Source organism: Phaethon aethereus (genome assembly GCF_964289735.1).
Source record: "Phaethon aethereus genome assembly, chromosome: Z".
Taxonomy (NCBI): Eukaryota; Metazoa; Chordata; class Aves; order Phaethontiformes; family Phaethontidae; genus Phaethon; species Phaethon aethereus.
Genome location: NC_138577.1, coordinates 82307767 through 82335550, shown reverse-complemented (window position 1 = coordinate 82335550; position 27784 = coordinate 82307767). Strand labels below are relative to the sequence as shown.

The 27784-nt window shown below is 38.0% G+C and overlaps 1 protein-coding gene across 28 annotated transcripts in view; it reads left to right on the top strand.

Annotated features, from left to right (window-relative positions):
* Positions 1 to 27784, top strand: part of SSBP2 (single stranded DNA binding protein 2) — a gene marked incomplete at both ends in the record, with an annotated part of 187660 nt that overhangs the window by 129254 nt on the left and 30622 nt on the right. For 14 of the 28 annotated variants that reach the window (XM_082013165.1, XM_082013169.1, XM_082013171.1 and 11 more), the window contains 4 exons: positions 4234 to 4323; positions 21771 to 21830; positions 25166 to 25232; positions 25410 to 25480. In XM_082013165.1, coding sequence (XP_081869291.1) covers positions 4234 to 4323; positions 21771 to 21830; positions 25166 to 25232; positions 25410 to 25480 — 288 coding nt within the window. Of the gene's footprint in view, positions 1 to 4090; positions 4324 to 21770; positions 21831 to 25165; positions 25233 to 25409; positions 25481 to 27784 lie in introns of those variants that run through there. The other 14 variants (XM_082013176.1, XM_082013174.1, XM_082013173.1 and 11 more) reach the window with 6 other exon arrangements.

The window sequence follows — 27784 nt, the reverse complement described above, 5'->3', positions numbered from 1 at the left end:
ATTTAAATTTTACTATGTCATGTTTTTATGAAAAGCAGGTAAAGGAAATTGCAAATATTTAAAATGTGAACCTAATGGAAGCATAAATGATGACCAACTGTAATGCATGCAAAAAGAAGCCATGGTTTGCTGTGAGTGTGAAAAAAGAGCTGAATAATTCATCAGGATAGAATAAATAAAAATATTTCAGTGCAGCTGTTGCAGGTTTGTTTATTGATCTACCTGGTATAAGTTCTTAAAATGGGATCTGAGGTGGGCGAGCGGCTGCATGGTGCTTAGTTACTGGCTGGGGCTAAACCACGACAATTGCGTAGTAAAAGATAGAAAATGTAATATACCTAAAACACCAAAAATGCTTTATTTCTGGTTTTGGAACTTCATTGCCCATCAGGGAATAAAATCCCAAACAAACAAGCAAACAGGAAAACAGAAAAAAAACCCCAGGACATTACATAATGACAGATAAAAATTGAAGTTTCTGTTACACGTAAGACTGGATTATGCAGAATGCCTATTAGCTATGATATTCTTACAATTACTAAGTGGTACTTCAAATGTCAGTAAAACTGATGGGCTGTTGTGGCCACTCAAACTTTGCATTGTTCTGTCCTCCTTCCCACTCAGAAATACAGAGGAGACATGGTTTTGCACGTGTCTGTAAACTGCAGAGTATAATCAGGTCTCCAATAATTAGGCCAATTAAAATCAAGACATTGAATACCTCCCTGAAATGTCATGGTCCACAATCAAAAAATGGCAAACAAGAGGAAATGAATGCAATTTTGAGTAACTAGCCTGAAGCAAAGAGTTAGTTCAATTCTGGTTGAGACCTTTTTCTCCAGAAACCGTGAGAACCAAAACTGAGTGAATGCATCTGGATCACTTGTTGTGTAATCACCTCCAGAAGACCTTCCTTTTCTTCCCCTTCATCATCATAAATGATTGCTCTGATACCTATCTGATAGCAGTGCTTAGATCTTTTGTCAATCTTCAGGGCAGCTCTCCAGAATGGGACTTCAGTCCTCAAGCAGGTGGCTTTCTGAGCAGGTCATAGAAGTTCTCCAGTCTCATGTGTTGGAACATCAGGCTCCTTTCTACATGTTTTCCTCATCAACGAAGTTGTACAAAATCACTCCTCCAAAAAAGTGTTTATTTTGGAGCCATGTCCCCTTCTAATGTTTCATTACATCACTAGATGTGTGACATGCACTTATGGTCATTCATCGCTATGTCTGTAGCTCAGTAGACAAAGAATTGCCCCGTGTGTATTTTACCGGGCCTGGAGAGTTGTGTGCTGGTCCCTCAGGTTCACTGAGGAAAGATGCTGGGTTCCTCTGGTATCAGTGCCAAGTCAGATTCAAAAGTAGGAAAAAAAAAATATGAAAATAAACCCCACTATTGAGACAATTATGAAAATCTTGCCTTTAGTACATTTCTTATGAAGTTTTGTTAGGTTTAACGGCTAACATGAAATCTTAACAGATATAATTTTAATCCTGTTCTTACCCTGTTTTGGAATAATAGTTATTTCCTTCTCTCTCTCTTCTTTAAACTGTTAGGTATATTTTACCCTTTTTCTTTCTTTACGTGATTTTCAAAATGTGGGAAACAGCATGAACTCGGTAAGGGCAGATTCCTTTATCCCTGTAGGAGCACTGCATCCTGAGAAGTCGTTCCCTCCTCTCATAACCTGGGGGCTCTGGCAGAGGCCAAAGTTGAGGACCCATTGAGTGCATTAAGGTGCACTAATATGCGTTAATGACTGGTATAGTTTAGTTTAAATAATGTGAGTAGGAGTGAGGGAACCTGGGGTGGGAGACTTCTGAAGACAGTTTGTGTATCAGAGGAGGTGCTGCTTAGCTCCTTTTCTGAGCTCTCGCAACTTAACTAGACTTTGCCTGTCTGACTTCATACCGTTGAGATGTGTTTTCCCAGTGATTTATTATCGTCTGTTCAGATGCTTTGCTGAAGCATCAGCTTCATTGGACATACAATAATACTTCACACGTGGCCAGTAAAGATGGACACATCTGAGGTAGCATAGGAACAATCAGGAATTAATATGCAAGGAGGGATGATATTGTAATAAGGTTCATCATTATTGGTGCCCCTTTAATGGGCTACTCCCTCTTAGTCAGAGACTGCAGTGCAGGCTATTTTGGACAGTTTAAGAATCTCAGGCTTTTAACATAATTGATTTTCTCCATCAGTGATGGTACTGTTGTCATTCTTCATCTAGAAAACCTGTACATATGGAAGTAAGATCCAACATACTTCACTCAAACTGTGTCTGCACTTGTTCATGATTTTGCTGGACATCGTTACACAATGCTTAGTTTAAACAGGTCATTTTTTTTGCTTTAAAAAAGGGCTGAAAACCTTCTCTTCTGTTTTCCTTTGGAAATTTAGATAATCTGAAAGTAATTAGTGGACATTCACAGATGCTGTGCTGGAGAAAGGAAGGGTAACAAAAATATTTTGTTCTTCAGGATTTATTTCTCTGCATTCACACCACTTGCTTAATTCCCCCTCTGTCTGGGAGGCTAAGAGACTGCGACAGACCTGAGAGAAGTATCTGAGACCTTCCAGGATATTGCATGATTTTGCATGCATCTAAGCATCATACTCCAGTCTCATGAACTTCAGGCAGTGCTCAAAGAATGGCAGTGGCTGGCGGGGAACCATCTGCTTGGTTTGTGGTAGCCTCTCATGAGAAGGTATTATGATTCAAAACTGTTTGCTACATCCAACTCACCTGACTGACTTTTTCTGTCAATTGCTGTTGTATAATATTTTAACACTCATCTTTGCGGACTGGATCCTTGCATAAATAAGATCCTTTATTACAGGGTTTTCTGGTGAATTAAAGCCTTGCACTCAGTTCTGAAGCCAGAACTTTCTGCCGTCTTTGTATTTTAATGATACGTTTTAGACTTTTGTTTGGAAAGAACATACCGCTTAGGTGCTAAATATACTACTGCTAGTTGTTCAGAAATTTGATTCTAAAGCACAGTTTAAGCCATTGAAAAATCTGTTGTAATTAACTGAATATTTCCTTTCTGCTTGGTTTAAAAAGGTCAACCCGTCTTTGTGCCAGTTTTCAAATCTTTCCAGCATTATTCTTTGATTTCCTAGATAGTACGCCAAACACCTGGAAATACAGTTTCCAGATCTGCATCTTTTGGATATCAAGTGTAAGCATACAATAGAGTCATAAGTTAATAAACATAAGCCATTCGTATTCTGTAGGGCAAATATTGGCAGGTCATTAGTAAGCTGCAAGTGGCTCTCAATGCATTGTGTGTGCATGAGTACTTTCACAAAAAATTGTAAGCCTTTATAGGTGATTCAGCCCTATGCCCTAAAAGAAACACATTGCAGGAAGGAAGACTGCTAGAAATTAAAAGTAATTGAGGTTCCAGTACATGACAACAATAACAGTTTGGCTTCCCTTTTTGTGACAATCTCCTGCTTGTAAATTGCCAGAAGCAATATTCTTTACTTGCTTATTCCAGCTGAAGGTTTTGCAAAGGTAACTAATTTCATCCTCTGATTCACTTCTTAGAAATCCCTTTTTTCTTTTCCCTTCCAAAAACATAACCTGAATTCTTCTAATTTGTCATGGTGGTTATTTCTGGGGTTGGTGAAATCATAAGCATTACCAGCAGAATCATGAGCATTCCTTCTTGTACTGTTTGTAACAGAATCTTGTTTTGAAGCTTGATGTCGTTCTGAAAGAATATTACAGTCTGCTGAAATTATCTTTAAAGTGCTTGGAAATTGCTGATAAAATGCATAAATTACTTAGTTTATGCCTTATGTGTATCCTTGTATATGTGTGAGGATGTTTATACACATAATACAAGAAAAAGTGTGCAAGTTACGTTCACCTTTATATATATAGAGACACACTCAGCTGCAATATTTTTTAAAATCTAGTCAAGATTTATCTAATTGATGCATATTTATATATCTGTGCAATCTCTAGCATCCTTCCCTTCAACATATATTTGTTATTTTAACAAATCATCATACTTGTATAAAAGAAGACTAAACACTATACAATTTTAATTTACCTTCAGATGAAACAATGACATTATGACATATTCAGAGAATTACTTTCTGCATTTTGGTCAGGTTTTGGTTTTTTTTTTTGGTTTGGGGTGGGATTTTGGGGGGGTTTAATGCCTACCATGCAATGACAAAGGTTTATTCTCCCTTTGTTCTTTTCAGAGTGCTGCAGCAGCTCCCAGTCCAGTGCTAGGAAACATTCCCCCAGGAGATGGAATGCCAGTAGGTCCTGTACCACCGGGTTTTTTTCAGGTATTCAGAAAAATTATGATTACAGGAATTTTAGGATAGAGAATCCTCCGTAATACTGTTGACAAGTCTGTAGAAAAGATCCTGTTCTAAACTATGTCTCACTATGTGGTGCAATACTTGAGAGCTTATTTTTTAACAAAAGTGAATAGGTGGGAAGGAAAGGATTTCTCTGACTGACAAATATTTAATTTATGAAATAGTACAGCACAACTCATTTCAAAATTTCAAGGATAAGAAATGGTTCCAGTTTATGAGTGGAGACTGAAAATGCTTCAATGTAATTTGAAAATAATTTATTATGATAATATAGATACATTGCATTGAAACGTAAAGGAGGAATGTTGTTGCTTGTGTTTAGGTCTGTGGTAAAGCTACAGACCAGATTTTTAAGATTATCAAGTTTTGGTGGGAATTAGACCTAGGCAGTTAAGAATATCCCACTGAGCATCTCCTTGCATGTTGAAGATCTCCACCTTAATGCCTAAAAAAACAAGCCAAGGATTTAGGCTGTGTGTTGCTTCTATTAAGTTCTGTCATAAATGAAACTAAATACCCAGTTAGCATTTTGGACATTAACTGTACAGAATACTATGATGTAAAAAATGGCAGCTTTTGTGCAAGGCCAACCTAACAGTTGTAATCCAAGACTGGACTACTCCTATAAATGAGCTTGCATCTCTTCTTCACCAGAGCTTGTTTCTTTTTCTCCATACTGGCAAACTGTGGCTGTGCAGCAGGAGCAAAAAGTAGCAGCATCTCTAGCATTGAAACGGCTCATTAGGAAGAACAGCAATTTCCACTTCACATATTTGCTCTCATGATGTGAAAGAAACAGTCCAGATTTCCAGGATTGTGATGTGGGCAGAACATCATGATAGGATGTTCTGTAAAAACCAAGTGCTGAAGTCCAGGTAGAGACAAGTGTCTTTTTCCTTCTTCCCTGACATACATAGACAAAAGAAGCATATTTCATCTGGAAAAAAAGACGCAGTATTTTAATTTGTTCTTTTATCCAAATGCTGATTGTACAAAAATGGCAGGATATCATCACTCTTTGTTTGCACTGTAGGTAAGTGATAATGTTATTTGTACGGTGTTGCTCTTCCCACCACCACAGAGGGAAAAACTGCTACCTGCAGTATTGATACCTACAGAAAGAAACCCTGAACCTGGCATGAGCCTGTTGTTTCCTTGATCAACTCAAAAACTGAGGCATGATTTTTAATACATGAATGAAAAGATACTTGCAAGTGAAGTAGAAAATACCTGTTGCCAGTCACAAAAACCTCAGGAGTTGGCAGAATTGATTAATTATTTTATTTCTGCTTTTCCTGCTTTGAACAGCTGGTTAGGTAGATTTTTTTAAACACAATTTTATCTAATTTTTAGCTTGTATAAATATCCCACTTTTTCTTATTTTAGCCTCCCATTCCAGTTGTAATGTCACAGGAATTAAAGCTTAAACTTTTTTTCTGTTATCGTCTTTCAGGACAATTAAGAGGGTGAAGGGGCACAGATAGGACAAGTTATGTGAAGTATAGAGGAGAAAGTAACTATTTTAAAGGTTTTGTGCGAGGCCCGTGTGGGAGTTTTGTTTTTAGAAGTGTTAAAACACTTCTAGCCACTCTAGATCTTTAAAAATGTAAGAAGATCAAGATGATAGAAAGTGAAGTATGGGTAAACTTTCCTCGTCTGTCAGTATCTGACTTCAGTCTTATCTGAAGCCCCACCAACAGCCTGCTCTTGTTGCAAGGTCTGGGATTGCAAATAAACAGGGGAAAATCCATTTGCAATGTAACATAGTTTGTGATATTAATCAAAGCTATCATCAACTCAATAGCACGGCCAACGAGTCTTCCACAAGGCAGGTTCCAAGAGCTGGTCTGCACAGTCTGCTCTGGACTCCTTCAGATGATCACCTTTCACCTCTCCTTGAAACTGCTGGGTCTGTGCCATCATGTCTCTCTGTAACATGCAATATTCAAGATCAGTCCCTTGCAGTTTTAGTTGATGGAGATCTACTTTTCTCACCTGAATGGCCTTGTCAACAGCACAAACATTCTTCAAGAGATTATTAGACGCTTTAGTCGTCTGCTTAAGAATATATGTAAAGAAATAACATGCTAGTTAGCAAATCCAACTGCAAGTTTGATATGGTTGGGAGCAATCCCAGCAAGGGGAGCTAAGCCAAAATCCAATCAGTTACACAACAGTGTCCTGAAACTGTAAGGTGTGTATAAAGCAAATATGTACAGACAGTCGGTGACAATATGGTGGGATGTTGGAGTGAGAATTGTCAAGAAGCAGTTAATACCTGGTTGTAATACTTTCAGACGGAGCTAAATCTTACCAATGTCAATTTATCTGAGTACAAGAAAATATGTTGGCAGACATAGCTGTGTATATGAACATTGAAAAGTGAGGAGCATCATCTGCTGCTGTAAAAAGCAGGTGAAAGACAAACAAGGAAGGGAAAGTCATGGTCAAACCTCTTGCTTCCTTCATAGGTGCTTTCTTTCTAGTAGACCTTTAACTGGACAGTTTCTGTATGCTCTTCTGCAATTGCTCTGATCCCAACTGATCACAAGAGTAAACCAAAACCACCACAGCAAACATCTGTCTTAGTCTGAATACTGACAAACTTCAGTGAACTGCCAGTCTTCTTTCATGGAGAGGTTGCAATTTAGACCTGCAACTCACTCACAGATTATGAAAATGAACGATTTTGGTTTTTAAGAGTCGGAAGATTACAGAAACAGTGAGAGAATGGTGCTTATATCTGTATTTAGTTTGCTAAGACTTTGCACTACAAAAACATTACAGAATCACAGAATCATTAAGGTTGGAAAAGACCTCTAAGATCATCACGTCCAACCATCAATCCACCACCACCATGCCCACTAAACCATGTCCCGAAGTGCCACATCCACACGTTTTTTGAACGCTTCCCGTGAAGGTGACTCCACCGCCTCCCTGGGCAACCTGTTCCAATGTTTGACCACTCTTTTAGTATAGAAATTTTTCTTAACATCCAATCTAAACCTCCCCTGGCACAACTTGAGGCCATTTCCTCTCGTTCTATTGCTAGTCACCTGGAAGAAGAGACCAACATCCACCTCACTATAACCTCCTTTCAGGTAGCTGTAGATTCAGGTAATCACATTCCTTCATTCCTTGAACATAAACCCTTGCCACCTCGTGCCACCTCTGAATGCCCCCCCCCCGACCTCCCACAGAGCAGATTCAGTTTGCTCAAATAGCAAAAAAGTTAATATAGTCCCTATGTGTTAGAGGGAAAAAACAGTACATTGTAACATTTCAACTTTTTGCAACCTAAATTTATCTAGAAGGTCATCCTAGAATGATAAAGCAGCCTTTTGTCTCTTCATGAAATGTTTGGACTGGCTACAAGCTAAAGCTGTGGATGGCCAATACCTTCCAGCTCTGCTTGGCTAACTTAGAATCGCTAGACAATTTAAAGTCATTTCATTTCTCATCAACACTGGCTTTTGGTTTTGCACTGCAGCTATTTTGGCATGCATGACTAACCCCTAACTGGAACATAAGCCAAATGGATGCTTTTGCTGCTGCAATTGCATCTTATCAGTTCAGGAAAATGTGGCAACCTAGGTGGGGACCGTGCTGGGAACCAAGAAACATCACCTGCGTTCCAGTTCTGTTGGCACTGTTGACCACTAGTAGTATTTCTGTGACCTTTATTTTTTATAAAAGAAAACAATGCAGTACACTGGTATAGCACATGGAGGTAGAGAAATGTGGTTTCTCAGACAGTATCTGGTAAACTCTGCTCTTTGTAAAATGACGTTTTCACATATATGTAGGCCACTAGCACTGATGTTAGTTAGCAGTCTCTGGTATTTTATGACTGGTCCACAGAGGTAGAGTTCGGAAGCCAGGCAGTTGACTTTGTTTTGTATGTCTGTACTTGTGTTTTTATACTTCTAATCATGTGAAGGAAGATGAGCACCACAATGCTGACAGTCCAAAATGCAATGCCTTACAATGATACAGTGCAAGGAAGGTGGTATAGTTGTGCGCAACTATTATCATCAACTAAATTACTTTATTTTTAAAAGAAAATTGTTTACGGTGTCAAAAATGAAATTTGAAAAGTCAAGGAAACAGGCCTATGTGGAGTTAGGATGCATCTCCATTTCATCTACTGGTGTGTATGTATTTTAAAGTAACTTCAAATTTCATAGCTACTTATTTTTTTGCTCTCAACTTCTTTCAGTACTTAGAATAGATTATACTCTGGAAAGAAATTGGGGTTATACAGTAACTGAATCTACTTTTGGTTCATTAACAGCAAAACTGAATGTGTGGGACTGCAGGGGGAGCAAAGACAATAGTTTTGTTGTAGAATACTCTTAAACTCCAAATAGGAGAACCCAATCAAGTTTTAGAGTTGATTTTGTCTCAAGCTGAAATAACTGGTCAAGTGCAGTTCAGTGAGGGTGATGTCTGGTCAGCGCTTCTGGGAAGTTCCTTTCTTAAATACAGAGCTTCAGAGAAGGATAACGGTTGGGAATCGTTGTGTGAGGCTGGATGCAAAAAACTTGGTGCAAGTCATTCCTAGGTTTCTCACGTTTTTCCTGGGTGACCCAAAATAGGTCATTTCAATTCTCTTTTTTCACAGTTTTCCACCTATAAAATGGAATGTCATAAGAGACAGTCTTTCTAAAAGATTATTAATTACAATCTTAGATTGCAAGAGGGTGAGGTGGCTGTATACATTTCTGAAATGCTCATCTAACTCCAGTCTGAGTCTTGAAATTCATCATCAGTTCAACAGATTTCCTCTCTAGACCACATTCTGTACATGGAGCTAAGGTGTGAGGAAGGCACTTAGCTACTATGTTAATAACATAAAGTAATTTTGGACATTTTCTGTACCATTTTTTTAGCATCAGAGTTACTCTGTTGTTAGTTTCTTAGTATGGCCATCCACAGAGATTAATCTGACATAGTCTTCATCCCTCTTTTTGGAGTCCTATCTGATACTGAAATAGTAGGGCAACTGCAGGACTGAATAAGATTATAGCAGTTAATTACCTTCAGGTCTAGACGTTCAAGGATGCATATAACGTCAGCAGCCAAAGCTTTACGCAATGTTGTAATAAACTCATTTATGGTGAGTTAAATTCATCCACTTGTGATCAAAGAGGATTAGGTCATAGAATTCAGAGACACTCAAATTTTCACATCCAGTCTTACTTCACTTCCTGGCCTGAGGACAGGCAGCGGTTTTCACCAGGGTTGGTTGTCTTCAGTACAGAAGCGTTACTTAGGGCCTCTTAGGTACAGCCATAGCCAGGTCTTCAAACGGTTCAGTACTAGCCTTGCTCCTTTCTTCTTTGAGGACAATGAGATGGGGAAAAAATGTTTTATACTTGCAAATTGTGGTATAATACACATTTAGAAAATAATGACATGAGCATTTGGAAATACCATCATGGAAATTTTGAAGCCCGAATACTCTTCCGTTCCACAGCACACACCAGTGTACCCATGCGAAGCATGAGGGTTGTGTTCAGGTGCAAACTGCTGCTCTTCAGGTATTGAAGTGCTGGCCCATTTCCATCCGTCTCTTCACTGATCTTTAAGTAGGCTAAACAATTTGAGATATGTTACATTGGCATTTTCACAGACTATTTCATCTTTGTGGACAATATCAGCTTTAGTAAGCAAATAAGCAGAAGACAGAGGGAAGTTTTGGAGCTTGTGTTCATTGAAATATTTGGAATTTTTAAGCACAATGAAAACCATTGATTTCACAGGATTTTATTTGCCTTTTAGTTTCTTTTTCAGCTTTAACATACCTGAATACAGAGTTCTAGGTTCTAATTGATCACATTTCTCCAAGTTAGTGACAACCGGTACTGCTGAATGTCTGACCTTGATTGCTTACTTTTGCAGTGCAATTATGAGAAACATTTAAATGCTATTTAATTAAACCCCTGTTACTTTCACCTCTTTTATTACATGGTTTACCAAAAGTTTGCCATGTCTGCATCTGTATAAGGAACCTGTTTGTTTTTAAAGACACTCAGGCAGGTAACAACATTGGGTTTGTACTTCACTCACTGGAGAGACACTGCTGAATAGTTAACCTCACGTCATCAAGTGTCAACTGAGATTTAAAAGCAGCATGTTGTTTGATAATTGACAGTTCACTTGTTTAATTTTGGTAATTTTTAAAAAAATTAAAAAGCCACCACTGACTTTACCTTTTCAGAGATAAAAGTCTTTCTTTGAAATGCATTACTTTTTTTTTTCAGAAAATTTGTTAAAATTTTTTCTAGTTGAGCTTAGCACTAAACCTTATTTCCATAATGCATATATATCTTAAAGGAATTGTCAAGTAGTTTGCTTCATTCACCAATTCATGATGATCAGATATACTTGGAATGGCATGGGAAAAAATATGTTGACACCATGTCTGAAATACAAACGTTACATATTACTCTTACATAAAGGGGGGAAAGAAAACCCAACTGAAACCCAACCCACCAAATTAACGTAAGGCTGTCATGCCATCTAGTGGTAGTTGTTCATTGTCATTTTAGCTCAATCCTTATTATTCTAAAGTAATATTTTTAACCTTGTTGTGCTTTACTAGAGCTGACTTAATGCTTTAGGAGAGCATTGTTACAGTAAGACACATGAGCAGAAAGAACTTTACCATTTGTCTTCCTGCCTAGCATTACTATTTGCCATTAAAAATGAGTTTAAAGAGCATTTAAGTAGGAGAAAATAACCAAAATAAGTTAGTGAATTAAAAATCAATAACAACACACACCTCTTGCATTTTGAAACAGAAACAGTGACCTATTTATATATAAAAAGAAAATGGATTTGTAGGCCTCTGTGTAAAGGCTGTAAAATGCCTTCTGCTTTTTTTAAAAATCATCAGTTGAAGTCTCCCAAACAAATACGGACAGTAGCTTTACATCTCCTCTGATTCCATGACAGTTGGGGTTAAACCAGCCCATTTGAGTTTTCGCTCGGTCCTTGCACTCACTTCAGTCTAGCTCATGTCTATGAGTCTCCAGGAAAGTATTGTATTGGCCAGGGATCTGCTGGGTACATGATCCTCTGCCTCAGCCCCTCCACACTCGCAGAACATCCTCCCAGGTTGCTCATTTGAACAAGCATCCACCAGAAAAGAAGATGAGGAGGGAGAAATCCTCCAGCGTCCGTTTATAGCCATTTTGGAGTGACTGCGCCGCTTCTATGAATTGTCCACCAAGGGGTTGTTGTTTGCACAAGGAATGAAGATTCCTAGTTCCAGCTGCTAAATTACGTGACTAAAGCTAGAAGATGCAGACATCTCTCAGACTGGTCTTCGCAGGACCAAAATGTGTATCTATATCTATTTAAAAGCATTTTCTTTTTAAACCCCTTTGAACTGTTTCAGCTGTTGTCTCCCCCTAACACTCAGGTAGTTTCCTGGCTTTCCAGGGCATTACCATTTTTTATCCCCCTGTCTGAATTTTCATTCCAGCAGCCACATTTCATTGTGGTAGCATCCTGCTTCCTCACTTACCTTTCATGCTGATCCTCATGTTTTCCCCACTTTTGCAGTATTGCCTGTACTTTTTTTTGAACTAAAATGTACAAATCATTAAAAATGAACGGGAGCATGACTGCAAAATTAGCTGGATTTGCTACATGTTCACACCCATCCTAAATTCCAATGGACCAAATGAGAGAATGGCAGGTGAAGGAGTGAAAAGTTAAATAATTGGGCCCTGAGCGGAGCAGGTACAGTGAAGTCCTAGAAGCTTGAAAAGCATCGTAGATTGTTAAAACATTACTGTAAGTGAATGAAATGTCACCAAAGCTAGAAATACAACTTGTGAGTAAAGCTAGCAGCTTTGGCAGGCCTTGAAATGCTTTGAAAATAGATTTTAAGGGGGATTTCCCCCCCCCGGGTTTATATAAGTAATGTTTGTAAGAAGAATTTTATTGTATTTTTGGAATCTCCGTTGTTTATAAATGCACACACCCCAGTATAGCAGACTGACACCCACTGGGAATACTCAAGTGCATAAAATTAGGCATATGTCTAATTCTTTGCAGAATTGGGATCTGTGCATTTTTGTCCTTGCCACCGTATTTTAAAATAGTTTAATTTTTAAAATTATTTTTACTTTTTAGACTATGTGAGGGGGGATTAGCATCTAGAAAGATCTGTAAGTAGTTTGTGTTTATTCATCTCTTTTTTGTTCGTTTTCTCTGAATACCAGGATAAAGTCAACTTTATAAAGATAAAGGTGTCTGACATCTGCTGGCTTTGATAATTCTATCCTGCAGTTGTCGTAATGGTTTTACTGCTCGTAACTGTTGGAACAAATTAGAACTGCTCAGCTTGATTAGCTAAATAAGCTCTGAGCCCGTGCTTCCCCTGCCTCCCCTTCTACATGCACATCTCAAGCAGCCACAGACGCACTGCTGGCTGTGGAGCGGTGCAAGGGGAAGGGGTGGAACTGAGCACAAGTCATTTACGTAGGAGATCTGTTCTGAACTTCATAACCTTATCCTCAAAATTCAAGTTCTCTGTTTGTGAGAGAAACCTCAGAAATGTAAGGGTACTGACCATAAGCCACAATTGGCGTTACAGTTGTTGCTGAAGTGGTACGGAAGAGTAGGGGAAGGGTTGTCATTTATGTACGATTCTTCCTTCTGCTGAGGTTAATTCAGTTCCTGTAATAGTCTGACTCCTGCTTTTTACATGAGCCACAAGTGCTTGGGTTTGAAGCCAAAATCCTTGGATGATGATAATGCATATAGCTTTGAAATAATACTTTTATTAAATACAACAGCAGGAATAACAAACTCCAGCTTGTCATTGTCAAAGTTGTTCTAAAAAATTAATTGTGTACCATAATCAGGGGCAACTAGAAGGTTTACTGAACTTGAGGAATTGCTTTCCCAAGCTTAGTGATCTGTGTGTATGATGCCTGAATTCTAAAAGCACAGTTTGTTTAGTTTTTTTAAAAAGGTGGTACTTCGTGATGTTTTAGTTTTAGCTTGTCAGGTTTGACTCTATTTTTGCATTTAATAAAAAGTAAACTAAAAACTATTAACCTGGTTTAAAATGCATGCAGGTGATAGCCTTTCTGAAACTGTGTTTCTTTCAAAATTTTCATTAAATATCATGAGCAGAACTTGGCCCCTTTCTCTCCCACTCGCTAAATCTTCTGGAGTGTGAGATAATGATATTCCCCACATAGTGAGACAGTTGTAATAACAGTACAACTCCTAAAGATCATCTATCATCAAAATGAGTGTTACTTACTTTCTCAAATTTCTGGAGAAGTAGCCAGGCGAGTGGGCAGATCCTGCTTTTAGCATCACAGAGAAGTGTTTAGCTAGGGACAAAAGACGGTTTGGTTTGGTTTGGTTTGGTTTGGTTTGGTTTGGTTTGGTTTGGTTTGGTTTGGTTTGGTTTGGTTTGGTTTTGTAAGAGGTTTTGTTTCTTCATTTTTCTATGCAGAGTGTGCAAGGTGTGTATTGCAGTATTCTTTCATATGGTGGAATAAGTCCTGTATTTCTTGACGAGGGATAAAGCATTAACTTTATTTGAAATGCTAGTGTTGTTGTAACTTTTGGAATTTTAGATGTGGAAAGACAGTTGTCTGTGGAAAGCTGTTCGGTTTAAAAAAAAATTTTTTTTTGCTCTATACTCTGAATTAAATCAAACCTCTTATTGTTGCTATTGATAGGTTGCCAGAGTGTGTCAGGCTGCTCTTAGAAAACCATAAATACAGAAATTATTTTTTCAGAGATCTTCATCTGAAGGACACAGAAGTACTTGCTCATGGAAATAGTTTTCGTCATCAGAACGGCCAATGTAGAGAGAAATCCTGTCGGTGCTGAGAATATAGCACGATTTTATGCGAAATAGTATCGATGAAAACAGATAGTTTGATTTATACTGACAGATAACAAGATGTGTAGTGTGTAACTCAAATTTCATCTCTGAATACTTAGCAAAACACAAAACAAAGACCTCTAACACTGTGGTAGCCATTTAGGGGGAAAAGGAGGATGAGAAGTGTTGTATAATTAACAGTAAAATAGGAAAAAATAGGAAAATAATTCTTTCATTAAGAATTGATGATAGCCTGTCCAAGCTTTGCAGAGGATAAGTTACATGTTTGTGCTTATCAGCAGACTGTGCCAGCACAAGAGTGTAATTTTGAGAGCTAATTTAGTTTAGTCCTGGTTAGAATTAAAATGTGTGGATGAAGAGTGTCTTATACACTGTGGTGACTGTTATTGCTGATGGAGACATCCACAAAAAAAGTAGGGGAAAGTAAATGAATGAAAGTCTATTAATTGTAAACTAACTTGCATAAACTCAATTCACACATATTTTATGGTTCACCACTGGTATTCTTCAAGAGTACAAAACCCCATTTCATTGAGAATGGAAGCACGCACCCAGTGGCATTTGTAAAGCACCTCTAAATGATTTTATAAACTTTTATAAAGTTTATTTATATTTTATAAATAGCAGTCTTAAGGAGATGTATTAAAATGTTACTTCCTAGTCATTTTTTCAGTACTGCTACCACAACAAAAAAATGAGTAAAAATATCAAGCTGTCTTATTTCTTACCATTTGGACTATAAATAGTTAAATGATGTCAATCCTTTTGACCAGGAATAGAGTTTGAAAGCCAAAAAAGAGTAATATGAATTGTATTTTCAGAGACAGAATGTGTACCTTGACAATTGAATTCATTTTTTAATGAAGGAGAGGAGAACAAAGATTTTTGTGCTTCACTTTGTATCATTTAGAACTTTAAATGAATAAATGAAGAGATTTGGTCATTGCAAGAATTCCCATCAAGCTGATGACGTTGATGCTGGCAGCTTGGACCCTCTTAAAATACCTGCTCTTCAAATAGCAGCACAATTAATTTAAAATAATTTGTTATAGTGTGTACAATTAAGTCTGTGGTTCCATTTTCATCTTCTAGGGATAAGTAGTGTGTAGAGTTTGTGCTGATTATGATGACTGAATTATAGAAACCAATTAATAACATTTCAGTCCTTTTCTATACTGAGTGCTAAAACCATGTTTCACCTTGTATTTTTTAATTTGTGGTGGGCTCTTATTATTCCCTTAAGAGATGTTCTCCAGTTAGGAGCATCATCCTCTGCTCAGGGTGCTGAGACATACAATCTAAGGAGATTGTTCTGAATTTGAGAATGCAGGTTAAAAAAAACCAGGATGTGGAAAAACAGTTATCACTTGGTTTTGTTTGCATCTAAAACCATGGATTTAGAGGTGTTTTTGGGAAGCCCCATCTGGTGCAAGCAGAAACCGGTCTTTTGCTTTCCTAAGCCTTGCAAATTGCAGGAGGAGCATGGCATGGGCATCTTCTTCCAGGTCTGGATGGAGCTGCTGTTTGACGGGTCCTCTCCCCACTGCCCCGCAGTGGGGTGGTGCTGCCCTGGGCCAGGGCAGAGGAGCGTCCCTGCAGGCAGAGATGTCCAGATGAACCCTTGCTGGCGGCTGACGCTGCGCTCAGGTACCTGAGATACCTAAAACACCTTCCCTTTCGCGAGATCTCCTGTGGGAACGCCCATCTTGGGCGCAGCACAAGCTCAAGCTCACCCTTCCATGGGTCCTGCTCGGCAGGTCACCGCGCCGCAAGCCGGTAACCTGGGTGCATTTTGGCTGGAGGAGGCTGGCTGACCGACTGCCCTGCTTTGAGCAGCAACCTTAAACGTAGTCATTTAAAGCAGATGGGCGGTGTGCTTTAAAACGCACCTTCTGTCTGCTGTGACCAGACAAAAGCCTATTTTCCCAAGCTGAAAAAACCTTTTAGTACACCTAGCTGGGAAGATGTTAATGTGAACCTAAATAAGTGTCGTTATTTTAAGACACCCTGACTGAGAACGGTGGGATTTTTTATGCCATGTAGACAGGATTCTCCTGTTCAAGCAATATTCATTCCATTTTATTCTCCTCAGCCCAAGTTTTGTTCGCTGGCATTTTGGCTCTTGGTATTTTTACAGTTAGCAGATGCGTGCAGCTTCTCCATTACTCATGCCCAGCAGTAATTCTTTTTGAACTACGTTTATTTGTTTTCCTGGTGTGTGTGTGTTATGTGAGGTTGTGCTATGCAGTATAACAAGTCATATGGTATCATGTAATACATATATATTGGAACAGATACGAAAATTTACAGTAAATCCAATCTCATTAGGAATTCAGTCTCAATAGGAATTGAAACGTAAGCAATATTCAACATTAGTTATTTGAGTGTGGATTATTGTAAATTTTGCAATTTATGTGGTACAAAATATGGTCAATAAATGTAACAGTATGAGTAAAAAAAGGATTAAAATGTCAATGCAAAAAAGCCCCAGTCGTATTTGGGAGCAAGTAAATCATATTCCCATCTTCTGAAAGGAAAGTAAATTTAAAGAAAAATAGATTCATTGACATCTGTCATGTTTAGTAGAACACCATCTTCTAAATTCTTTTATTCCACCAGTATTAGGTACAAGAAGACATTGTACATGAACACACTATTTGCAAAATTGCATTAAATACACAGTTTGTAAGATACCCTTTACTCTCCCTGTACACGGTTGGATTCTTATATATGTCACCATCATTCAGGTTCTTGAACTTTACTTCTTTTTAACTATTTTTAACAATTCGACATAATGGGATGCTGTAAGTAAGAGTAGGGAGCTTACTAAATTTAACATTTCACATCTTGATTTTATTTTGTGTAGTCTGTCTTCTTTTAGGGTTTTTTTTAGTATTCTTTTCTTTTTTTAGTACTTTTCTCCTTTTATGTGTTTGTGGTTTTTTTCACTTTAAGTTGATAAATACATACATTCTGTGGTGACTACACAAAAATTTTTTCCTCTCTGTCTTCTTTTTCACCCAGTTTAGTAGAAGCTTCTGCTTATATTCCTCTGGTCTCAGCTGCATGACAGCAGCTTCAAGATGCTTTGCATGATACTAAATTACTGAATTTTATACCTGAAGGCAGTAATTACAATACACTGGTGTTTGCAGATGTGTTTATTTGGCTCTTCTCCAAAACAGTTACCAAAATCTTCTGCTGTTGCTGCAACTTGTGTGACATGTTTTCAAACGCTGGTGGTATATCTCCATCTCAGTTGCGGCTTAGATATGACATTCTTGCCTATTATTTTGTTTTCTTCATGTTCTTTTTTTCCTTTTTTTTTTTTGACTGATTTTTTGTTTGGTTTGGTTTTTTATTTGGGGTTAGACTTTTTTTTTTTTTTTCTTTTCTTAATACATTCGTGTATGTGCCCCTTCCTGAACTCCATTTGAGAACTTAGTTATAGCTTAGGGTAGTGCACAATAGCATTGTTTACACCTCCTCGTACTCGGCATAACGTCCCTGTTGCAATTAGAGGGACTTGAAGGGCTGCAGTAGTGACTGGAAACCCTTGAGAGCCATTTCAGAACCTGGAAATTACTGTGGGGTGGAGCCACTTTGGTAATACCCTTCTTCCTCAGTCAGATCAGCTTTGAGAGCTTGGTTTCTCTTAGACAAGCTTTGCAACATCTTCAGCAAGATCTGGCTCTGAAATGCCAGGTGTGTTATTTGAAGAGTATCCTACATTCTTTTGTATGGAGAGGGCTCTAGGAGGTAATATCTTTTGCCCTTCTGTCTTCTTCCTACCCGAGAGCCAAAATTACTGCTGCATTATTAAATCACATTACCTATCTTTTGGCATATTTTTACAGCTTAATTATCTCTTTCTATTTTTACCCTGACTATTTTTTTGAGAGTCATATGTCTATAGTCCTTAGGTGGAAGAAGTGCTCTTGTTCTCTGTGCATTGCTGACAACCCTCTCCTTCCCTGCTAGCTGGGGTAAGAAAGGAATTACTTGATTCATTGGCGTGGGCACCTCTCCAGTCCCCCCAGCTGAACTCTGGGACAAGTCAGGAGCCTGTCTTGCTGAGAATGTAGTCTGGGGATCCATTAAAGGTTTTTGACTCAATTTTGAATTGACACCAGGCTGAAGTAGAAGGCAGAAATGTCTGAGTTTTCAACATATGAAGAATTTATTTTTCGTCTTCAGAAGACAAGTGCTACACCAACCAATTCAAAATCTGTGATCACTGGTTTTAATTTAGTCTACATATTATTAACCCATTACTTTTTGTGATGTATGTGCTGCAATATCAACATGAGAACGGGAAGAAAAAGTTTCCAAGAAGTCAACGAAAGACAGCTACTAGCCCTAAGAAATGAAAGCCATGTAAGCCCAAAGGGGTTCCTCCCTAAGCCATGGTCATTTCAGCAACTTTTAACAATAAAGTAAAACTAGATCAGACACTTAATTGTCAGCTGTTCTTATCAATTACAAAGGATGTAGTGAAAAAATGTGTGACAGAAGGTGCTGACTGCTTGAGTCAGTGTCTTTCAGACACTGCTTAATAAGGTGTGTGTGTGAGACTTGAAAAAATGTTCCTAGTATAGTGGAAAGCTGTTGATATTTATTTTCATTAAAACATTTGACAGAATTTCTTTGTTTTCTTGATATGTCTTGGTAGAATTTTTTGTGGACAAACATGACGTTGGTGATGGAGAGGAAGAAGTTTAGTAACTGGCACAAAAATGAGAATATTTAATGGCAGAATTTTTGTGGTAAATTTAAGTACTAAATCATGGTCCAAAATGGCATAAAATTTTTTAGAATTGTCCTTGAACATCACTATCTCACAATTTTCTGCAATGCTAAATGGACCTTTATGGATACTTCCATTCATCAAAACATTAGTAGTGCTTCCTAGTTGTTTATATCTTTTCCTGCCTATAGAACTGTGCAGTGTTTGTATCCATGGATCATCAAGAACTATACAAACTATGTGAAATTTACTAGATGAAGCACTTTGTTACTGCTTAAGGAATAGGAAACGATTTAAACATTTCCGCAAATGTGTTTAAGGGGAATACATAGATATATAATTATTTACTGTATATAAATCTTCTTGTTGTATCAAAGAGGCTCCTGTAGTTATTCTAGGCAATGAACTAAGAAGTCAGTTAAGAATAGACGCACTGGCTCTCAAATTAAAGTCTGCAAGTCTGCTTTGAAACCTGCTTAGAAAACAATGCCTAAAAGAAAAAAAAAATCATGACATCTATAATTTCAGAGAAGAATCCTAGACTTACAAGTGGCTTTTACTTGATCCAGATCTTCTCAAAAATCTGAAGCAGCTACGGGCTTCAGGGGCATAGCAAACCAGAAAATATGGACTCTAATTGTCAGGCATTAGAAACAATGCGGGTCATACTTTGAAAAGTGAAATTTCAGCTTTATATGAGTAAGCCTCTTTCTCTCCTTAATGCAGTGGGATATTTGTTTCATCTTTTTAAATAAAATTCAATTCTATAAAAAAATAAGTTTTTAGGTATTATTATAAACTGCATAGAAAGGTGAACTGACTGGGAAGAGAGGGGAGAAGCAGGTTTCCATCCTGCTTGGAAGGAGCAAACGTTCTGCCAATAATGCACTTTTAGGTACTAATATTAGTAATGTGATTCTACATTAAGATATGGTTGACTTGAGAGACACTGCTGATTTCCCTTTTATGAGCTGTACAGCTGTAAATAAAGTTAAGGGTTCAATGGCTGAATGAGGTAAGCCAAATCCAAGATACTCACTAGAGTGTGCTGCGCTCCATACAATGCACTTGGTTGACCTTTATGGAAATTGTTGAAATTCTAATTTCCTCACACTTTTACAGCTTTACAAGGGCCCGCTTGTTTACAGCCTTTGCCACATGCACAACCCTTTTTTTTTCCTTTGTTATCAGAGAATCTCATCATCACAGAGAGAGCATGAAGAAGCCTCCCTATTCTATAGCACATAATTTCAAATTTTTTATTAAAGTAATCTTTTCACAATTGTCATTGAACTTTCTTCTCCAGTTTGTGAACCTTCAGTATTTTATTCTAGTACCTATTTTGGGTGCTTGTTTATGTACGTTACGTTATTTCAGTTTTCATCTGATTCTAAGATGTGAAAGGTGCAGTTAAATTTTTTTATGCAAAATCATAGGAAAAATTCCATTACTAATTATTGGTAAAGTAATTATAATTCTTTCGCTAGCTATACTATTAATACATGCATTTCTAGCATTGATGATCACTGGCATTTTAGTTTATAACTCAGTGCTGCTGATGGAGCTGAAATATGCCATTCATTTGTAAAACGGTGATGTTGAACATAGAGTTTTAGTGACCTGCCAGTGGTCCTTAACGACAGCTGACTAGGTCATGCCTGTGTAGGTGTATTTGTGTCCTTCTGAAGAGACCCCAAAGAGTGGGTTTAAACGTGGAGAGACTTGTTTGTCATCAGAGATTGCCCCTGGAAAGTCCCAGCAGACTCCTTTCCTTTATCTCTCCTTTGTCTCCAGTGGCCGCGTCATGAACAGAAGTGAGCTCCTCTTTCACAGTATAAAGAATCAGTCTTTTTTGTCCCTATGTTCACAGTCAAAGCATACTTTTAGTCTTTCATTTTCTCCTGGAGTTACAGGTATGCTTGCTTGCCAAAATGATCTTCTTCATCACCTGTTTAGTCAGATGTTTGTGCCTTTTTGCTGTAGATCTCCCACTTTTTCTGGTAATCTCCCAGCTTTTTAGATTTCTAGACACTTCGGGATGGAATAAGTAAAGATTTTAAATGCATTTGCTGGTACTGCCATTTGTTTATCATAAGGGACTGACTTTGTGGGCTATGAAGTAGTACAGTAGTAGCCAAGAGCCACTAGAACCTGACAAGGTACAGGATGGTATGAAAGATTTGTGTATAAATTTGGTTTTGAGAGAGGAGATTTACTGTGTGAGCATGAAGGTAAATATGGAGGGATGGGAGGAGAGCAATGTTGAATAATATGGTTAATGGAACCACCAAAGTTCTAAATATTCATGACATAAACTTGAAATCTGTGCCCTCACAGGTTAAATCTTGTATTGCATTTTACTGTATTATTATGAAAAAGTGAATGGAAAGTAGTTGTGAATTATTATGCTGTTAGTTATCTCTTGACTCTCCCAAGAACATTTTTGGTTTCTATTCTAGGGTTCCTATTTTTCCCTCTTCTCCAGTGGAGAGTATAGATATGTGATTATATGATCTAAATGGTTTGTTATTTATTCTACACTATTAATGCATTAAGTTGTTTGTATTCTGCATTTGCAATTGCTGTAACAAAGTTTTAAATGCATTCACTAAGAATCTCTAAAATTATTTAGTTCTGTGAAACATTGTGGAATAATATACTGCACGCTCTGTGGAAGTATTTAAGCTGGATGTTTGAAGTGCGAGCATGGCAGAAGACATACGCCCAATGACTCAACGCGGTATTTGCAAGCTAAGTTGAATTTCTTTTTTTTCATAGCCTTTCATGTCCCCTCGGTACCCTGGAGGTCCAAGGCCACCTTTAAGAATACCCAATCAGGTAAGATGTTCTCACTGATGCACTCTTGTGGTCCAGTGTGATGGTGCAGTGGGAACAAGGAATGTTGTCTTGTTGGCTACCAATGGCTCATTGGCTACCAGTGGCTCACTGGCTACAAAACTTGATCAGTCCTTCTCCATCCCATTTCATCTGACCATTAAATAGTTATTTTGATAAGTTGTGTCCATGCCACTCCCAGCTCATTTTCCTACGCTTAATTAGTGTCCACACCTCAAAATTTATTGTGCGTTAAGCCTGTTTGCAGAGGGAGGATTACTTGCCTGGCGTGTTGCTGCATTAACCTCAGCCAGCCAATGCTGCCTACTCTGACATGAAGACAGAATGTCCCCATAACTGTTACTCTCTAAAGTTTTTCTAACCACATCAAGCAGTTAGCTCTGAGAATTTTTTTTACTTGATTCTAAGTAAAATGCATCACTGCCTCCTATTCTTTGTTGGATATATGAAGTATATTTATTTCATTTATTAATATGGAGATTAATGGTGAGAAGCAGATATAAGTGCTCTATGGCTCTTATAGACACTCTGAAGACTATAAATCTCCATCAAAGGATATGCATGCCAGTGCAACAAGAAGGAGTAATGAGCTGCTGTTCGACAGCAGAGACCTTTATTGGCCCATCTGTGAAAAGATGGTTCTGGAAGCAGATTTGTATTTTTAAGTTCTCCATAGTGCAGACACAGGAGGAGAAAGTGGTTGCCAGCAGATGAAGAGTTAAAGATAAGCAGACAGAAGAACATCAGTGGATCTCTGAAAGAAAAACCTGAGTCATTTATAATACTGAGAAAGGTTGATAGGATGGAACAGGTGTTTTGGTCCAGCTTAGACTTCCAGGACTGCCTTTCTTCTTGTCACAGCTTGATGAGGAGACTTTTATGCCCCGGCCTCAGTTCTGACTACGTTTTATATCTGTGTAACACAATGTCAACAAACTTGCCTTTAGCACTGGCACAGAAAGTATGAAGGTATGAATTTTAGTGAGCTGGGTGTATCAGGTGGCAAGACTTCTTCAGATACTCCTCTACATCAAACCTGGTGATGTTTGGGAGCAGGTTAAGTTACCTGTACCGTAGCTACTTTCTCACAAGGGAAATGGGTGGCTTAACCTTGCTGAAGTGATCATCAAGGGACAAGAAAAGAATGCAATGTCATTAGCACGTTAGTTAAATATTTGCTACGGACATACTGTAACTCAGTACAAAATACCCTCCTGATTTTTATACTTTTTGGTAATATCTTAGGCAAAGATACACCAGTGTTTAGGTTTCACATGTTCCTTTGTTGCTGTGTTTCTGAACACTGTAAATACTGGCAGGTAGAAACTGGATGTGGTAACTGCTATGAAAGCACTGCTAACCTGCAATTGTAGTTTCAGAAGTGTTTTTGTCCGCACATTGTGATATTGTGTTCAGAGCTGTAACATAATCACATAATCTCATTGAATTACAGCTCTTGCAATTCATTTACATTATGCCGTATTCGTGAATTACTGTTTTTAACAACACTGCCATTATCTAAGTTACAGTATAGATGGGCAGTGTGTGGAAGTAATAAACTATTGTAGAGCAGCTTTAAGGCTGAAGTTTTGATTAGACAGAAGTCAGTAAAAATCAGAATTAGAATTCCCACTGTAACTATAACTCTGTTCCTTAATGCTTTGCAGTAGAGATTGTGTTTCTTAGTCAAGGAAGGGTAACACAGGGCATGCGTGCACAGCATAGTCCAGTGCTATGTAAGGGTTATCTGAGCTAGATCTAGGCTTCATAGCAAGGAAAGTTAGTAATGACTGAGGGCCACACTAGTGCCTCTAAGTTGCCTCCAGTACTCTGTTGTGTCCTATGAGATCAATCCTTACAAGGGTATTTGCTGTTGGCAATGCATTGTGCTGTGCAGGTACACTCATTTTTCTTGAAAAGTGGTATGATATGTTAGAAAGGAACCACAGTCCCTCGTGTAATGATCTGTAGTGTGATGACTGCATGAGTTAAGTCTTTGGTCACATGTGTTCCCAGCAGCAAATGCCTCTGTGTCCTTGTGTGTCACCTGCCATCTCTTGCAGAAGTGCCCAGTTCCTGCTTTGCTAGTATTTGACACTTCTCCATGCACTTCATGTATTGTTCTTCATGTATCGTCCAGACTTCAAGCCATTGAAGTACATATAAAACTCTGATGTAAATCATGTCATCTCAAATTATTTGTTTATTCCATTAATCTTGCACTACAGTACCTATTGACTGTGTTACTTTTGAGGTAATAGTGTGCAGCTTAATTTTTAATTTCGTACCTCTTGTGGAAACAAACTGTATATTTGCAGATAGGTTCCCCTTTGTATCTGTCCAAGACTACTACAGTATTTCCAGGTCAAGAGTAGTTTACCTAATCCCACAGTAAGCAATTGCCTGAGTAGATTTCATAACAAGATTTACTCATTCTGGATACATTTTTACTGAAAATACAGTGTTGTTTTGAAATGCTAAGTAGCACCTAGTGGATCAGCTACGAAGATCCATTCATAAAATCATTTTTCTAGTTGACTAAACTATAGGTAAGAGACTGTAGAAATTAGCCTTAAACCCAATTTGGTTACTATAAACCCAGACGGCAGGTTAAAATGTGGGGACATAAGAGCAATATATTTGATTTGGAAGAGAGGTGAACTAACACAATGTACCTTCATTCTTGAAGGCAAGATTTAGGAGCAAGTTTGGTGGCCGTTGTTATCTCTTGTAGATGAGTAATACACTTATCTTGGCATTGATGTCCTTCAGAAGTAAGGCAGAGTGGAACACAAAATGTCCCCCACATCACAACGCTAGTTAACCATACCCCATGAATACTGTGCAGTTGGCTCGGTTACAGCTCATTCTCAGAGAATATCAGTGTCCGCATCCTGACCTCTGAAAGGAAATGTTGAAATAATGGTTAAAAGGGAAAACTGTAGCAATACAAGCTTTGGATAAATTGCCACATACCCAGGAAGAAGGCAGTATTTTGAGGTTAAATAATAGTTAAGCTAAAGTGAAGGAAGTATTGGTGTGGAAAAAAGCAAATTAGGCAATTATATTTTGGAGATTATTCATACATAAGTCTACAGAAGTCCAAGAGTTTGTCCATGCAAATCCATAGTCAGGGTCATAGGACGTTCAGGACTTCTAGTTTATTTAGGAAGTTAGGACATTTAGTTAGGGCATTTAGGAAAGTTAACTCTTCCATATTACTCTTGACTCAGAAGAAACGTCCTGGAATTAAAAACAAAGTATCTGCATTATGTCCTGCATTATGTGCATTTAACATATGGTTTCTATGCCTGCAGGCACTCGGAGGTGTCCCAGGAAGTCAGCCATTATTGCCTAGTGGGATGGACCCAACTCGGCAGCAAGGTGAATGAAATAATTATTTGGACCATTCAAAAGTACTGTCTTCTCAAACTGGCATCTTTCTCTCTGTGTTTCAAAGCTTACTGCAGCTTTTTAAGCTTTTTGTTAATTGAAAAGGAATGATTTGTTAGTTGCTTTGTGTATTGCATAGATTTTTAAGTTATGTAATTTTATTTGCAGGGCATCCAAACATGGGTGGGCCAATGCAGAGAATGACTCCTCCAAGAGGAATGGTTCCGTTAGGACCACAGGTACCTTCCATAGATAGATACCCATTTTTATTGATAGGCCTGTACTTATACTGTTACTCTGGCTTTCCATAGCTTGAAGATGGCCAGGACTTGCTCTGCTAATCCCATTTTAAAATTAAACTTTCTGTTTTACAAAAATTAATTCTGAGTTGCAGCTGTACGAAGTCTGCAATGAAAACATTAGTCATTTTAATTAAGATTTGAAATTAAAAGAGGAATCCTTAACTTGCTTATTTCAGAAAAGTTATGTTTGTCCTACAGCTACTGTATGTTGTAACCTAAGGCTGACATTTGTAAAGGAGACCAAGGGTTGAGTAGGTGCTTCCTCATCCTCCCAACCTAAATTGATTATGCTGTTTAGGGGGAAAGGATTAATACTTCTAACTTAGGCAAAGTCTTTGTACCAAAAATACCCTCCAAAATTCTGTAAAGTTTTTCATTCATCCACTATTCATCTAGGTTTTTAGTGAGTACTAGAGAGATTTTAATGTAAAATGAGAAGTTCATGCTGCCATTTCTCCCCCTTGTCAATCACAAGCATCTCTCTAGCTGTTTCTGAGGAGCAAAGCAACCTTCTCCATGGTGCTGACCTGGTCATAATTGTTTATAGGGTCTGTCTTCAAAAGTGTGAAAATATGAGTGCATATTTGTCTGTATTACATTTCAACAGTAAACTAAGGTAGAAACCAAATTATTTCTGATGAATACCTGAAATAACGAATCCAAATGATTATTCTGTATTTTGTCAGTGCTCTCAGTGAGAGAAAATTTAGGTGGTGGTGTTTCATATCGGTGTTGCCAGTATTTTGTTTTTACAGCGTGCTTGTTGTGCCCACACTTTGCATTTTTACTTCCCCATTTTAGATAATCTCTCTAGTGACCTCTTTGTTCCTTGGAATAGCAACTGAATTTTAAATGATTAAACAGCTTTGCCTTTCAAATCTGCTCATAACTGTGTTTACAATTTTGGGTGTTCTTGGTAGAAACCAGTTGTGCAGTTCTACACAACATCTGCTCTATGACCAACAACCCATTATTAAATATATTTGTTATTTTTTCTGCAGCATTGAAGTATATTTACCACTTGCCTTCTGGAGGTAGAAAGAGAAGCTTTGTAATGCTGCCATATGAGCTTGAGCTGATACTTTACGCAGCACCATTAGTCACACAGCAGGCAAATCTCATGCCAGTTTTTAAAAGGATCATTTTTCCATTTTTGCTGTCTCTTAAAATCCAGTGTTTTTGTAAGGTTCTTCTTTCTTATACTGAACATCCTCTTAAAATGGGGGAAAATGTAGCTAATCTACACAAAATTTAGGTTAGCAAATCAATCTTTTCTATAAATGGATCGTGTTCTATCTTTGTATCTGGCATTTAGGATCTTCTCAGAATGCAGTTCTAAAACCAAATTTGATGTATCTTTCACACCTACTTTTAACATCCTCTTGCCTGTAGTGGGAGGCCCTGCTACCTTTCTGCACAGGCAGTCAACTTGCAAAACACTTAATATGCTGATACAGAAATGCTATGTCCAGTATAGCAAGCATAGCATGCATATGCTTGAAAAATTATGGAAATTTTACCTCCATTTTGTATTCTATGATTCTAGACTGTTTCAAACTAAATAACATGAAGCAAAAAGCAGTGGATGGTTGTAAATGCTTGAATCTATGAAAAGCTTCAAAGAATTATGTTCAGGCTTTCTTCAAGCTGTAGTTATGCTAGATGAATGCAGTACTACCTCCAACCTGTGATTGCTACTTCTCCCCATCCTTCATATCTGCTGGTGAGCCTCCCACATGCTCCCTAATGCTTTCTAGTCAAAAAGAATTGGGTCATCTTAAATATTTAAGAAAAAAGTCTTGGCTAATCTGGCTCATTTTGGCCACCTGACATTAAGGAGCACTTTTATGAACAGTTCAACTACCAGATAAACAGTGGTGGTTACTTTGACTAAAAAGCAGTAAGGAACAAATGGGGGCACTGACTTCTGCAGAGAGCGTAACTACAGCTGAAGGAACAGTATATTGGTAGCCTTAATGTAAGCGTTCTTATTTTAGGACGAAGGAGTACATTTGATTAGAATTAGCAGTAATTAGAGTTAGAAGTACATTTGATTATGATTCTTCCAGTCCTGCAGGATTCCATAGAGATCTTTAACGCCGGTCCAAACAAATGATTCCTGAATTAAAATAAAGAGGGGACATACCAGACAGACCGAATAGGGGGAATGGCTCAGCCCTCCACATCAAAATGGAAAAGTGAAATAAAACAGATGTGGAACTGCTTGTTCAGTTGACTTTG